A 15,782-nucleotide genomic window follows, 5' to 3' on the forward strand; every position below is an offset into this window, starting at 1 on the left:
ATTTAATAACTTCCGAGCACTAGATATTATATTGTATATAAGTAGGGAAAAATAATATAAATGTTTCTTTTCATATTATTTTGTTGTATATAATTTTGTCAATTTATTATAATAGGTAGATAAGTGATAAAAAAAAAAAAATAAATTAAGTCCTAAGAAGAAAGAAAAATAATCAATTTAATCAATTTAATCAATGCTAATACCTACTATGCTGCAACATTGTTAAAAATCTTCAGAATTAAATTTAGGCTTCTGAGAGGCAGGAGGAATGTTTTTTATATAATTAACCACTATAAATGCGTTTTATTTAATATTTACCAGCGTTCAATATTTTATAATATTTTACAATCATAACTTTAAAATTTTTTTCAGATACTTGAGATATTACTATAATATATACTTCAGATATTTGAGTCATTGAGATACTTAAAGACTTGACTAAAAGTATGTATTAGCGACTGGTTTTATTAAACTGATCAAAAAATTCATTCGAAGCTTTAGTTTTATACAAAACGTTATTCAAAAACTCTTCTTTATTTTTCTGTTCGTTAGCTAGAACTAAGTTGAAGTCCTTTATTCCATCTTCCAAGTTTCTAAAAGTATATAAATAAAATATGTTATTTATAATTTAAAGCGTTCAATCAATTAATGTTGTATGATAGAATTATTTAGATATTTCAAAAAATAATCAAAACAATCTGTAAACCATTAGTTGTAACTACTTGTAAGTAACGAAATATTAGGACGTTAGGTATCCAATTTCCCAAAATCCATAATTTTTCCCACAGTTAAGGGGAAAAAATATAAATAAAACCAGTTTTCTGCATTTCCGCATACACTTTTATGTCTAAAATATTGAAAAATAGGTATAATTTTGTATTTAGAATGGTTATGTCTTCCCGTCGAATCAACTTATGTGTATACATTTATAAATAATTTCATACAGAGTTGAGAAAAAACACGTTCTAAAAGGACCGGATTCCTGAAACGAGCTATCTTCGTAGGAACGAAGCTGGAACTGTTTACTCCAAAAATAAAAAAAATAAATATCAACGAATATTTTTTTAGGAACGTGAACAAGAATCAGTTTCTTTAATTTTTTTAAACCTATAAAATATTACAGATACAGCAGAATTTATTTTATTTTTTTTTTTGAATTGGTGCCATTTTTTTAACATAAATTATGTATTATTATGTATAGTATACGCCTAAATCGATTTTGAAAAAAATGGCTATACCACGTTTTAGATAGTAACCACACATAGTTGTTTCACCATTCAAACTAAATATTCTTAGAAGAGTATTAATTACCTTTTTTTCTTTTGCATTTCTCGATCGCTGAGTGTACCGCACCTGGCCAGTATATTTAAAAGATCGGCCCAATCTTTTTCTTGTTTATCGTATGCCTCTTTTCGTATCTGAAATTATATAAAATCAATTTTATTATTTTCTGTTTATTTATTAGTTATTAATATTGATGTACTGTAGTGTAATTAAGGACACTTCGTGGGTATAGAGGGCATACAATCGTATATATCTACTATATCTATCAATACATCACCAATTCTGAAATATTTGTAGTTAATCAGAAAAATAACCAAAACTAATTTAAAAGTAAATGAATTGTTTTTATTTTTGTCAAATTCAAATCCTGACAAGAGTTGGGTATTGCTGTTCTATAAATTTACCATAATAAAAGATTTTTACATAATATTGTATATTAATAATATGTTGGTGAATTATTATTTTAAATTATTAATTACATATTCGAATTTTAAAGAAAATAATATAGACCACTGCTGAGTAGGTATTACCTATATTCTTGATAAAAAAGCACATAATATTGTAAAATCGATCAATTCATCACTCCGACCCGTTTCTAAAATATATATTTTTATCAGCACACGAAAAAATAATTTTTTTTTATGTGATGACCATTGGTTACATAACTATTATAATTATGATTATTTTTTTTATTATTTTTTTTATTACTATATGTATGTGTACCAATTGTATACCTAATATACTTAATATACATTAATTGTTTACAAATATATTTATAAAAAAAAATAAAATCTTTGGCATGGGCAATACCGGACGGTACAGCTAGGTAGGTAGGTATACAGGGTGTAACAGATAGAACTGACTTTTGGAACAACTCTTGTTCTAATCAATATTTCAATTTTTTTTGTATATATATATATAATGTATAGTCACTTGCACTACACATAATTATACAAAAAATAATTTTTATTTTTTAACACTGAAAATAAAAAATTTTAAATTTGATTTAAATTTTTTTGGATATATTCAAAATAGCCAACTTGTGAATCTGATTAAAAAACAATGTTGATAGTAAAAACATTTATCTAAGACTTAGAAAAATAGATTACAATAGATTCTAAGTCAAGTAGTTTATTTTTTAGAATTTTTTTAAATATCAATAATTTTTTGATTAAATGAATTCGGAACGTAATAACTTTTTTCAAAATATTTGTTTTGAGAATTTGCTGACATGAGTATAGTTCTTAAATTGTTTACAAATCTTATAATTTTAACAGTTTTTGTCATATGTTTAACTGTTTAAGTAGCATAGTTTTTTTTTTTTTTTTTGTCAAGTTTATCTGTTACACCTTGTATACTATTATAAAATCAATAATATATAATGTTGATCAGTAGTAACTTTAATCTCTTCTTAATTGTACGAAGGTGCCGTAATACCTTAAGTTCTGCTCTTTGACTAGCTTGTTCGTCGTATATCGCTTGTTTCATGGCCGGCGTTAATCCTTTGTAGAGCGACGTCGATATTTTTCCTGGCCCTAAAGCACTGTTGAACCCAAGTTCGGGATTTTCCGTCAAAAAGTCTCCTGTGATCGCGTTGTACACTTCTGCCATTTTGTCTTCGTTGCTCTCGGCTTCCATAATACTTTTGTTCATTTTTTGCTCGGACGCCTAAGTTTGAACAAAATATAATCGTTATTCGTGTTCATTTCGTCTGTCGAGCTCACCACTATAGAACAAGAGTGCCACAATTTAAAAAGTTTTGTTTTGAGAAAAAGGCTATTTATAAAGATAGTTCTTTACCTATGCGTTTGGAACTAAAAACTTAAGAACTTACAAACGTATACTTTTTTCAAATATTATGAAATACTCTCGTATAAACCCACAAAGTTAGACTTTAGCATTTCAAAATTTTTTTTAACAAATTTAGTAAAACATTTCTATTTATAAACACGCATGACAGTATGATATTTCGTATTTCAGCTGCAATATCACAATATTAAATGCAATACCGACCGACTGAACTCTAAATATTAAATAAGTCTTGAATTTTAACTTCGCCGATTAATTGGATAAATTAAAATACGTATATATTATGTAGGTAGATACTGCCGTAGAGTAAATATGACTCACTTGCTTTGAAAATTAACTAAAAATTATTTAATTCAATACTGACACAAATTTTTAGTGGCTAGATGAAAAATGATATTATTGAATGTGGCGGTTTTGCATTATATAAAGCTTTTTTTGTTTACAATTCGAAAGCAGCCGTGACTCAAAATTGATGAATTTTCAGAAGTGGCTGCAGTCCTATGTTCTAGAGGTGCGTTGTCGTTATTGAATTAACAGAAAAATAAAGCACTCACTAGAGCTTGGTTGTACCGGTAATTTGCTTCTATCAGTTTTCTTCTACACTCATTTTCAAGCGTTGCAAGTGCCATTGCTCGTTGAACGGTCGTGTGTTCGGTTTCTTGCCATGTACGTTCGACATTTTTATTCTCTTCTCGAGTCATATTTTTTTCGCGTATTTGCATCTCCAACCACACACGCTGTTGTTTTATCTGTTCCGCTTTTTGTTCTTTCGTCGTGCCCTCTTCGCCTTCAAATCTTAACAATAAATTATATCAAAATATTAAAATATCTCATTTGCACGTGTCGTTATATTATTATAATATGTTTTACGTACCGTTGAACCGACGACAATGTGATTCTAGGGTCATCGTCGCCGATACGGTTTGGCTGACCTTTTCTGCATTGTAGTGGATCGTATATGTCGAACTCCCTCCGTGTTTCAGGGGCTTGATATTTTTTTCTATACTCTAAAATCTCTAAATCTATTTCCTTTTGTTTCTATAAGCATACAGTTACATAAAACGTAATATTATTATACAACTATATAGGTACTTGAGTACATAATGGATACAAATATAACTATGTATAGGTAAGTAGTCTGAAAAATTAAATTATTTACATAAATTACCTCTATAAATTCAGTTCATATCGCCCCAACAAATTTTTTTTTTTAAATATTATTTATTCGCAAACAATTTCAGCAATATTGTGAATTAGTACGATGTAGCACGTTTGGGCACAATACATCATGAATATCACTACTGATATAGTATTGCGATTTTTACTTGTATTTTTATGATTACTCACAGAATCAAATCATGTACCCATAAGTTTACAGATGGTACATTTTCGTACGCACTGAAGTTTTTCTCACAAAATGTACACTGTGCATGTTTGGAAAGAAAAACCAGTTAAGTCTAAACTTTGCATGGATTTACGCCCGAAAATGTTCTGTTTTGGCTTTTTGGGGAAATTCACCCTAACGTGTTGCGACCAGGACCTATACGATTACCAATTTATGAGCAAATATCCGAAAACGAAACATTTGGGGACTGGTTTAGTATGTTCTTACATTATGTTTCTTAATATCTTCATTAAATATTGAAAATTTCTGTTATTTGCATTTTATTTCATTTTAAACCATACTAAATATAATTTTGTTACATAGCTGATAATATATATATATGTGTACCAACAAAACATAAAATTAATCAGAATTTTTTTAACTTAGTTCTAAAAAATATCTAGGCCTTTATAATGATAACCAATACTTAAATATGGAACATATAGAATATTATATTAATCGCATAAACAATGTTATTTGAATTTTTTTTTTATATTTTTAGTATATTCTGAGAAATATATTTTATTGTCTTAATTGAGAATCATAACATATACTACCTTGGTTCAGTTTGGCTTACGGTCTAGGGCCGCGGTTCTCAACCTTTTTAGTACTACCCGAGTACCTATCACTGACACAATTTGAAAATATTCATGTAAGTATGTAACACTTGACCAAAAAACGTTTCTTTTTTCACTATCAAAAATAAATACGTCATTCAAAATATATGAACATTATTTTGTAAGGAACTACAAAATTATGATAATATAAGCATAAACAATAATATAATATGCAACTAAGAATATATGCATAAAAAGAAAATTAAATATATACAATAATTGTTATTTATATCATTATTGAAATCAAATAATCCAAATAATATTTATTGTGAATAATGATCCGTTCAATTTTTTTATAAGGAAGATTTTCTTAGTGTACCACCTACGAATCTTGTACGTACCACTATTAGTGGTAGGCGTACCACAGGTTGAGAAACGCTGGTCTAGGAAGATTCTTACAATATCCATACTAATTATTTAAATATTACTATAAATTCTGTTAAAACTTACATTTTTCAAGCCAAGACTAAGCCTTAGTAAAAACATCTACAAAGTTTATAGCCTTAATAATTTATATATGCATTATACTTTAAGCCAGTATGGCTATTTATGTTTAATTAGAAAGATATTATTGAAACTTTTGCACATAACTATATAGTGTTTTGTTAACAATTATATTATATTATTCAAACGATACATAAATACTATAGATTTGATAATCTTTCACTTAAAATTATGATATAAATTTAAATTTAAGTTCATATTATGTAAATTATTATGTTTTACTTTATATAATTCTATTTTTCAGTTCAATATTACAATTATAACTACTATACTTACATCACAGCCATAGGCTATAAAGTGAGTACATACCTATACTTTCGTAAATTTAACCATTGCTGTTTTGGTGAAATAAATATTATTATTATGTTAAACTGGTATTAATGTTTATATGAATAAAATTATAAAATGTCTATAAAATATGCCTAAACATAATATAATATCTTAAAATATGTACCTAAAGGCTATATTATGTAACGCTGATGTTAATTTTGTTTCTGAAGTATCTATTTACCAAGGCTGGGCAAGTTAATGATTTTTTTAACTCAGTTAAGTTAAGTTAATATGCACCAATAACAAAAAGTTAAAAGTTAAAAGTTAATTTAACTATAGGTTAACTCAGTTAAGTTAAAAGTTAATACACACTTTTTGTTAACTTTTTATTAAGTTAAAAAAAAGTTAATTTTTTTATACAACGCTAGTATACTTAATTTTTTTCCAACCCAAAACTAAATTTTAGGATATAGTGTTAATACTTCATACAGTACTTCCATATAAGTTAGATTCGAATGATACACATTTTTAACTTTAAACAATTTACGATACATATTTTTTGACATGAAAACGAAATAAACTGAAAAAAATAAAAATATTATAAAATTAAAAACAAAATAAATTAACTTAACTTACTTCTTAAAATGAAATATTAACTCGTTAATATCACGTTAATTAAGAAAGAAATTTAGTAAGTTATCAGTTAAATTAATGAAAAGCCAAAAGTAACTAGTTAAGTTAAAAAGTTAAAATAAAATTAACTTTTTACCTTAACTTTAACTTTTTAACTCGTTAATGCCCAGCCTTTCTATTTACTATATGTTACTCGTATGTTTAATTAATTGAATCGTATTTTTATTTCTATAAGTATTTTACTATAAAACGAATTGTAATATCGATGAACTCCGTATACTAGATACGAGCTTATTGCTCAGTTGGTATTCGTATTAGCTATTATTAACGCATAATTTATTGTAATTATTTAATTGTAATCGTTTTGGCTGAATAAATAATTAAATACCTATAAGTGATGCAAAATAAGTAAGTATACCGCTTGCACGTGGTAAGTGTTTATTTTTTTTTTTATCTATAACCGTTTTACTATAGGTGTGCCTTGAGTTAAGTCAACAGCAAATGTTAAAGTACTTGAAACGAAATCGTAATAATATACTATATTATGAATATTGAATATGAATTAGGTAGGAAGTATCATAAAAGTTACCTACATTATTATTATATTCTGGAATGCTTTTCGTGGACGTTGAAAAATAAAAACAAAGTATTTATTCATACCATAAAAATACTTAGATTCATTCTTAAGTTTCGCTTACACGTGGTAAGTGTTTATTTTTTTAACTATAACCGTATAACTATAGGTGTGCCTCGAGCTAAGTTAACGGCAGAATGTTAAGTACTTGGAACGAAATTGTACGTAATTTGTACACACATAATTTTTGAAAATAAGAAGTTTACTAGATGTTTTTTTCTACGTAATTGTACAATAATTATACTTAAAAACTTAAAATATATATTGTATAGTGACAAGGCGTTACTTTTTTATTTTGTTCGTCTAGTTGTAACGACGTGGCACAATCTTGTAACAATTTGTTTGAATACGCTTGGTGTTTTGCTTGTTCTTGGTCTCGAAGTATTTTCTTTTCTTGGACTTGTCTATCGAGGGCATCTTTATCGATCTAATCACAAATAAAAAGTAGGTATAGAATTGTTCAACAATCAAATTAGTGCAAGTGACTATGTATGCGATTAATGTTCAAAATAAAAGAACCAATAAGTACCTATATAAAACAGTGTTGGGAATTATCTAGATAAAATTATTTCTTTAATTAATATCTTATTTAGATAAAAATAATTAAATCATCTAATTATCTCATCTAGATAAATGTAATGGTTATCTGTGATAATTTATCTAGATAAATAATAGATAAATAATAATATTTTTAAATACTGAAATAGCCAATAATTTACGAGAACCGAGTAGTGATTCCAAATTCCAATATTATTATAGTTAAAAAAAGAAATGTTTGCCAAAATATTGTCAGTTTTATTTTGTTATTTTATTTTTATTCAAGTTGTATTAAAAATTAAAATTGTATATTATTTTAGTTGAGAAATGACATTAAGGATTTATTAATTAATAAATATTATCTAATTAGTAATTACTAATAAATTACATTATTTATAATATAATTTTTAAAAAAAATATTAATTTTTTTATCTAGATAAATGTATGTTATATTTTATCTTATCTAGATAAATTTTGAATGAATTATCTGTTATCTTATCCAGATGATTTATTGGTTATCTTTTTCCAACACTGTTTATAAGTACAGTGAAACCTCGGTATCTCGAAGTTTCAAGGGGAAAAAAAAATAATTAATATAATATTCAAACTTTGAGTTACCAAGGTAGTTAAAAATATTATGTGATTGAATGATCGGGACTGAAAATAATATTCGACATCATACAGAAACTTCAAAGTATACCGAGGTTCCACTGTAATTAGCACCTAACTTACACCAATAATTCTAGTAGTTGGATTGAAAATTCGTTTTTTTCGTTCTTCGTCAAAAAGTCTCGCTTTCACATGTTTGGCCACTTCTGCATGATCTTTGGCCGATGGTTTTCCTATATTTAACATATTTTCAAATATTATATTTACGTAAGATACTTCGAGAGAAAAATGAATGAGTGAATGGCATAGTTTGTATTCTTATTGAACGACGTTAATTTTTTATGTGTAAACAAATACGACGCGTCGACTTGGCAACACGAAAACGTAGCTATATCGAATTAACTGTTCGACATAACAACAAATCGCATAGTATTAAACATTTGCTTATTGACATTAAAATTTCTAAATGATTTCAATAAAAAAAACAATTAAAATTACATTTTTCAGTACTTACGTTAGTAGTCGCTAATCAACAATAATAGTATGAACGTATAATATTGTCAAAACTCATAGAACATCACAAAATCTAAATAAACAAAAAATACTATTGTTGGTATTTATTTTAATTATTTATAATTATTATTATTGATACACATTGACACATTGTGGTACATTATGACATGTCTAGTACCTATGTCTACGCTGTGCCGTAGGTTTTTAACTGGAACGTATATAATATTATCCAATAAAAAATAAATGTATGGTACCTATTGAAAAAAAACCAAGCCAAAAATAGTTATTGGAAGTAAGTATAGGTATATTTGTTAAGTTATTCATAATTACAGAGCTCGGAACTTCATGCATTTGCATATTTCTTAGGAAACTGCATCATATTAAAAATCTAATTCGATACAAATTCATTTCACGATATTATACCTATATATTATAATTGAAATACAAAATTTTATATTGTATATTTTGTCAGATTGATATGATTTTGAGTGTTTAAAGATTTTAAGCATATGCATATACAATTATTAATAATAATCGACAAAGAACACATTTTTAATACAACCTTTACATATATAATATAATATTAATAATTGTAATTTTGTTGTGATCGGCGCCGTCTTATTTGACATTTATTCGATAAAAAAAAATGTATTTTTATCGAGAGCTCGTGGCCTCCATAGAATATCGGAGCTCGTACGATTAATTGGTACTGTTGATAATTGTGTAGTTAATGTAAAAAAATATTTAAAAAACACCATCACAATTTTTCAGGGTTGGCACGTATTATACACAAATGTATAATTTGTGTATTATACGTGTCGTATATTACAGACAGTCGTCAAAATAATATTATTTAATATATATGTAATATAGGTGGGAATATTTCAAATTGTAAATTATTGACATAGGTCAGGCCAGCGAAGCAATATGTGCTGAGGCGACAATAATATTTTCTATATAACACCGCCGTACGCGCAGGCACGGCCCCCCGTTGTCGCTGAGTGATTCGGCGAGGACGTAGCTACGACGTGCGTGTGAAACGCCGATCGTAGTACGGGCTAGGCGATCTGAATTTGCTAAGTGTTTTATTTATGTTTGTTTTAAATACAATAAAAGTGTTTCCGACCTGAAAACCTGAGTTAAACATTATTTTAGTCATTCTTACGTTCTTACCTTTTATAGGAACAGCGCCGGGATATACGTACTATGTGTCAATGAAGTTTTATTAAACTGAATAGTGCCAAGGTATATGTAATCTTTGAGTCATTCCAACTAGATAGGAACGAACTAAGAATTGACAAGCGCCTACCATCGTACCTCAACGAGTTAACAGTGCCATTCTAATTAACTTTAGAGAGTGTCATTAACTAGAGAATACGAGGGTAAGGCGATAGTTGGTTTACCGCGTATTGGCTAATACGGGTGATACCACAGAGTGGCGCCCAACGGGGTTCTTATTCACGGGCGGAGACATTTTTTTTGTGCGTGTGCCCTGGTACCTCAACCTTGGCACGTTTAATTTTTCGAAGTGTTTATGTACGAGAAGTACAACAGTTTTTACGTGTGATCTGGGAAAAATTCCCTTGGCACACCAATTTTTTGTACAAGTGAAGTACGACAATTGTGTACGTTTTGGGTAGTAAAACCCGGAGCAAGTTTAGTGTTTTTACCTGTTAAAGTAAAATATACTTTTTGTGTGTGTTTTGGGGTGCAGTAGTAACCCAGAACGCAATTTTGTGCGTGTGTATACCGAGTGAGTAACACATACGCGTTCGATAAATTTTTCTTACGGAAAAAGCAACGCTTGTACCTCGTGAGTACACCAATATATAATTTTTTGTTTTTTTTTTGTACAAGTGAAGTGCGACTAATTGTATATTTCTGGTAGTGTAACCGGGAGCAAATTTTTAGTGCTTTACAAGTTAAAATAACAGTTATAAGAGTTTTGGGTACAGTAGAAACCCAGAACGCAATTGTGTGCGTGTATACCGATTAACTAACAAATACGCGTTCGATTTTTGTCTTACCGACAAGACAACGTTTGTGCCGCGTGAGTACAATTTTGCTAACCGTGCGTCTACACATATACGCCAAGGTGAGCAACGTTTTTTAATATACTTAAATATTAATATTAGGATTGTAGATTAGTTTTTTTAATAATTTAAATAATTTTTATTTTAATTTTCGTTCGCCCTTTAAAATTGTATTTAGTTTATTTCAAAAAAAAATATATTTTAATTTTAATTCTTAAATTATTCAAAAATTAAGTAGTTATTGTTAAGTATAAATATATTAATAAAAATCAACTTCTTTCACTACAAAATAACAACGCAAATAAATTAATAATTCAGGCAGACAAAATTTTAAGACACTAGTAATACCTTATATCAAAATAATAAAAAAAACAAAAATCCAAAACACAAATGGAAAAAATGATAATTAAACCAGATAGTTTTTCCGGACAAGGAGACATCAAAATATTTCTTAGACAGTACGAAAAAGCAGCACAAATAAACAATTGGGACGACAATGAAAAAATGAAATTCTTATCAATATTTCTGAAAGATACTGCCAACAAATTTTTACAAAACTTGGAAAACAAAGGAAGAAACTGGTCATGGGAAAATCTAAAAAGTGAGTTCATAAACGAATTTCAACCAATAGGATACTCTATAATACTGAAAGACAAATTAGAAAACAGGAAACAAAACGACTTAGAGTCAATTTCTAGTTTTGTTACGGAAATAGAATATTTATGTAGTCAAGTAGACAAGGATATGAAAGAGGAAGATATTTGTGTTTACATACTAAAAGGTATAAAGGAACCTATATTACACGCAATTTCACTTCACGACAACAGTAACTTAAAAAAGTTAAAAGAAAATTTAAAAAAATATGAACTTATGCAATTTAGAATTAATTCAAGAAGCTCAGGACTTAGCGAATACACAGAAATTTTGAACAAACAAGTAATGCAATTAAATACCGAAACAAAAGACAGCAACCAAGAAATTCAACGTTTAAATACAAAATTAGAAGGAATAGACAGTTATTACAAAAACAAAATTGATCAACTATGTACCGAAATGAACAATTTAAAAAAATACGACAAGACAGTAAATTTTGAAGATAGATCACGCAACAGAGACAAAAGTCCATATCCACACAAATCAGATTACAAAGGCAGGAACAATTATAGGGAAAAAGGTCCTTATCCCGATAGGTACAACGACTATAAGTTCAGAGACAATAGTAAAGATAGAAATAATAACCATAAATACAGAGATAACAGCAGAGAAATTAGCAATAATAGAGATAGGTCTTATTCAAGGGAAAGGAAAAACTCCTACGACAGGTCCAGAGACACAAGCAGAAATAGATATAACAATAGAAATCGTGGAGATGACGCAAATAGAAAACAGCACAGTAGGGACAACAGCAGAGAAAGATACTCAACACCGGAAAAATTTAATGGAAGAGAAAACATAATATGCTACAAATGCAATGAAAAAGGACACTATGCAAACGATTGCAATTTTTCAAAAAAACGAATAGCACCCGAGCTAAGAGAAAAATCGGAATATCTACCTCAGGGAACAAATAATATTAATTTAAAAATCGACACCTCTAAATTTAACAGAGATAAGAAAATTGAAAAAAATAATTATATTCATTTTGTAGAAAATTGGTACAAATCAAAAAATTCAAATAAACTAATAACTAATGAAGTAAACGACGATGACGAAAAAGCTATAGAAAACATCGTAACAATAAGTAGTTTGAACCCACTAAACGAATTTCAAAAATTCCTACTCAGCAATAACGATAGAACCGACTTCCTATGCGATTACAGTGAACAGACGGTAAATATTTTATCATTACGAAATGATATCGCAATCGGCCATTGCACAAGTCAATGCCTTACTATGTCGAAGGGGATCGCATTACAATTTAGAAATAAATTTAACAACGTTCAAAATTTAATAGACCAAAGAAAAAAAATAACCGAAATTGCTTATTTGAAAAACGGAAGACAATGGGTTCTATATCTAATAACAAAAAATGAATATTACGACAAACCAGCATACACTAACATTTTTAGAACACTAGCTAACACTAGGAAATTTTGTATTAAGAATAATATTACTACTTTAGCTTTACCCAAAATCTGCACTGGACGAGACAAAAAGGATTGGAAAGTTATTTCTACTATGATTAAGTTTATTTTTCAAGACACGCAAATAAAAATTTTAATATGCCTACTACCAAACAATGACGATGAAAAACAAAATAAATATTTTAAAAACAATGGTTCACAAACTAGTAATATAATCACGTTAGGGAAAAATTTCAATAACACAATCAACGATAAATTAAAAAATGAAATCTCACAAATCGCGGGTTCATTCATAAAAACGGAAAATGTACCCGGAGACGGTGACTGTGGTGCCCACGCACTACGAATATGCCTTAAACAACATGGTATATATAGAAAGACAGTAGAATTATTAAATATGCTCGGCATTCCTAATTGCAAATCTGGCTACTATCTTAAAGATGACGATCTAGCGTTTATCTGTGACCAATTCAATTTTAACTTATATTTAATACACGAAAATTCCGAATATACAAATGCCATAATTTACTGGAAATTAAATAGGAAAAACATAGGGATATTCAATAAAAATTGCCATTGGACACCAGGAATCATAACGGAAACATATAACCCTCGTCAATTCAATAACATAACAATAAACACAGTTTTTCCCAACTTTAATACTATAGAAGAAAATGTAGACCATTTCTTACACGAATGTTTCGATCGCTTAAAATTATCCCAACAAAACACTATAGAGAAAAATAAAACCAACAATAATTTTAAAACAGACAAATCCACAATATGGTACTCAAAATTTTGTCAAGACTGCGAATATTTGTCCACATCCAAGGACATACTAGACGACCAAGATGACAGAGAACAGTATTGGAGCGAGGGGGGAAACGTTATGTTTTGCGAAATATGCGGAAACTACATAAGGGAATATCGGAACCGGCCTATACAAGAAGACGAGAAAGCCATAGAAACCAAAAACCAGCTTATTCAACACAAAAATGAAATCAAAATCAACAATCAAAATATAAGCGTAGATTCAGATACTGAACGAAAACAAAGAGTGCTATCCATAAAAATAAAATTAGACGGTAACGAACAAAATGCAATTATAGACACAGGCTCAAATATATCATGTATAGATTATTCCCTAGTAAAAAATAAACAAGTCACAAAACCCAAAGAACAAATGACTATAACAGGCGCTGGCAACAACGAACTGATACAAATAGGAACAACAGAATTAATAATTACAATCAACGCACGCCAATATCAAATCAAAGTATACGTCGTTGAAGGACTAAATTGTAAATTACTATTAGGAAACGATTTTAATATTAGATACAACCTAATAGTCGATTTTAAAAATAAAAACATACAAATCGACAATAATTCTATAAAAATGGACGAGATATGGTACGAACATAATATAAATCACAACTTAAACATTTATACAACTGAAAGCATCGAGTATAAAACTCAAAATAACGAAACTATGATACATGAGAATGAAATAAGAGACGATCAAGGCACAATAATAAACATTTCTAAGGGACTAAAAAATGATCAACGCGTGAAAGCATCAAAATTAATAAAAAGGTTTAAACATTTATTTACGTCCGACCCATTAAATATAGGGTGTGCAAACGTGGAACCCTGCGAGATTAAATTAAAATCCGACAAACCTATATTCCAACCCCCATACAGAACACCCCCAATTCAAAGAGAAAAATTAAAAACGTTAATTGATAAAATGATAAAAGCTGACATTATCGAACCAAGTCGAAGCAATTACGCGGCACCAGTATTTTTAATACCTAAAAAGGAGAAAGGCGAATACAGATTTTTAGTAGATTATAGGAAACTAAACAATGAAACAATTAGTGACAAACACCCTATACCTAGATCACAAGACCTTTTCAGAAGCTTAGAGGGTGCAAAATATTACAGTTCTATCGACCTTTGCCAAGGATATTTTCAGATCCCAGTAAAAAAAGAGGACCAAGATAAGACAGCCTTTATTACGGATTTTGGCCTATATAACTTTAAACGAATCCCCCAAGGTTTTAAAAATTCGGGCCCAATTTTTCAAAGAGTTATCAATAATTTATTCAGTGACCTTTTATATAGAACAATGATAGCATACTTGGACGATATATGCTGTTACGGAAACGACTTTGAGGTAGCATTAGCCAGATTAGAGGAAATACTCAAAAGACTAGACGAAGCCGGATTAAAATTAAAAACTAACAAATGCGTAATATTAGGTACGGAAATAGAATTATTAGGTCATAAAGTATCAAATATAGGACTAACACCGCTGAAAAAAAATATAAAAGCGATAACACTTTTCCCAACACCAGCAAAAATTAAAGACGTAAGAGCTTTCATAGGATTAACTAGTTATTACAGAAAGTATATAAAAAATTTTGCGAAAATCGCCACACCACTGACCGACCTAACAAAAAAGGAAAACAGATTTCATTGGGATAGCTCTCAAGAAAATGCATTTTCAATTTTAAAAAAAGCCATAATAACAGCCCCCGTACTAGCTCATTTTGAGGACGGACACCAAGTTTTTGTAACCACGGACGCGTCATTAGAAGGACTCTCGGGAATTTTAGAACAAAACGACAACGATGGAAAACGACACCCTATAGCATTCGCTTCAAGAAAATTAAAGGGGGGTGAAAGAAACTTTACGACCACAGAATTAGAAATGTCGGCAGTTGTATTCGCAGTGAACTATTTTAAAGAATATTTGTTGGGCAGAAAGGTAATAGTATTTAGCGACCATTCAAGTTTACAATACTACCAAACAATGAAAAATCCATCATCCCGAATAACAAAATTTATTTTTAAATTATTAGAATTCGA

General features: G+C 28.9%; 1 protein-coding gene across 1 annotated transcript; it reads right to left on the reverse strand.

The window, feature by feature from the left end:
• Window positions 1–212: 212 nt before the first annotated feature.
• Window positions 213–8,546, reverse strand: LOC132947331 (RIB43A-like with coiled-coils protein 2). Its single transcript, XM_061017593.1, has 7 exons — window positions 8,405–8,546; window positions 7,422–7,562; window positions 3,968–4,131; window positions 3,648–3,888; window positions 2,722–2,952; window positions 1,312–1,418; window positions 213–593 (listed from the first exon to the last, which is right to left on the reverse strand). Exons 1-7 carry the CDS (start codon window positions 8,525–8,527, stop codon window positions 452–454), a joined length of 1,149 nt encoding a protein of 382 aa, XP_060873576.1. The 5' UTR covers window positions 8,528–8,546; the 3' UTR covers window positions 213–451.
• Between the last annotated feature and the right edge of the window lie 7,236 nt (window positions 8,547–15,782).

Source organism: Metopolophium dirhodum, chromosome 6, assembly GCF_019925205.1.
Source record: "Metopolophium dirhodum isolate CAU chromosome 6, ASM1992520v1, whole genome shotgun sequence".
NCBI classification, from domain to species: domain Eukaryota; kingdom Metazoa; phylum Arthropoda; class Insecta; order Hemiptera; family Aphididae; genus Metopolophium; species Metopolophium dirhodum.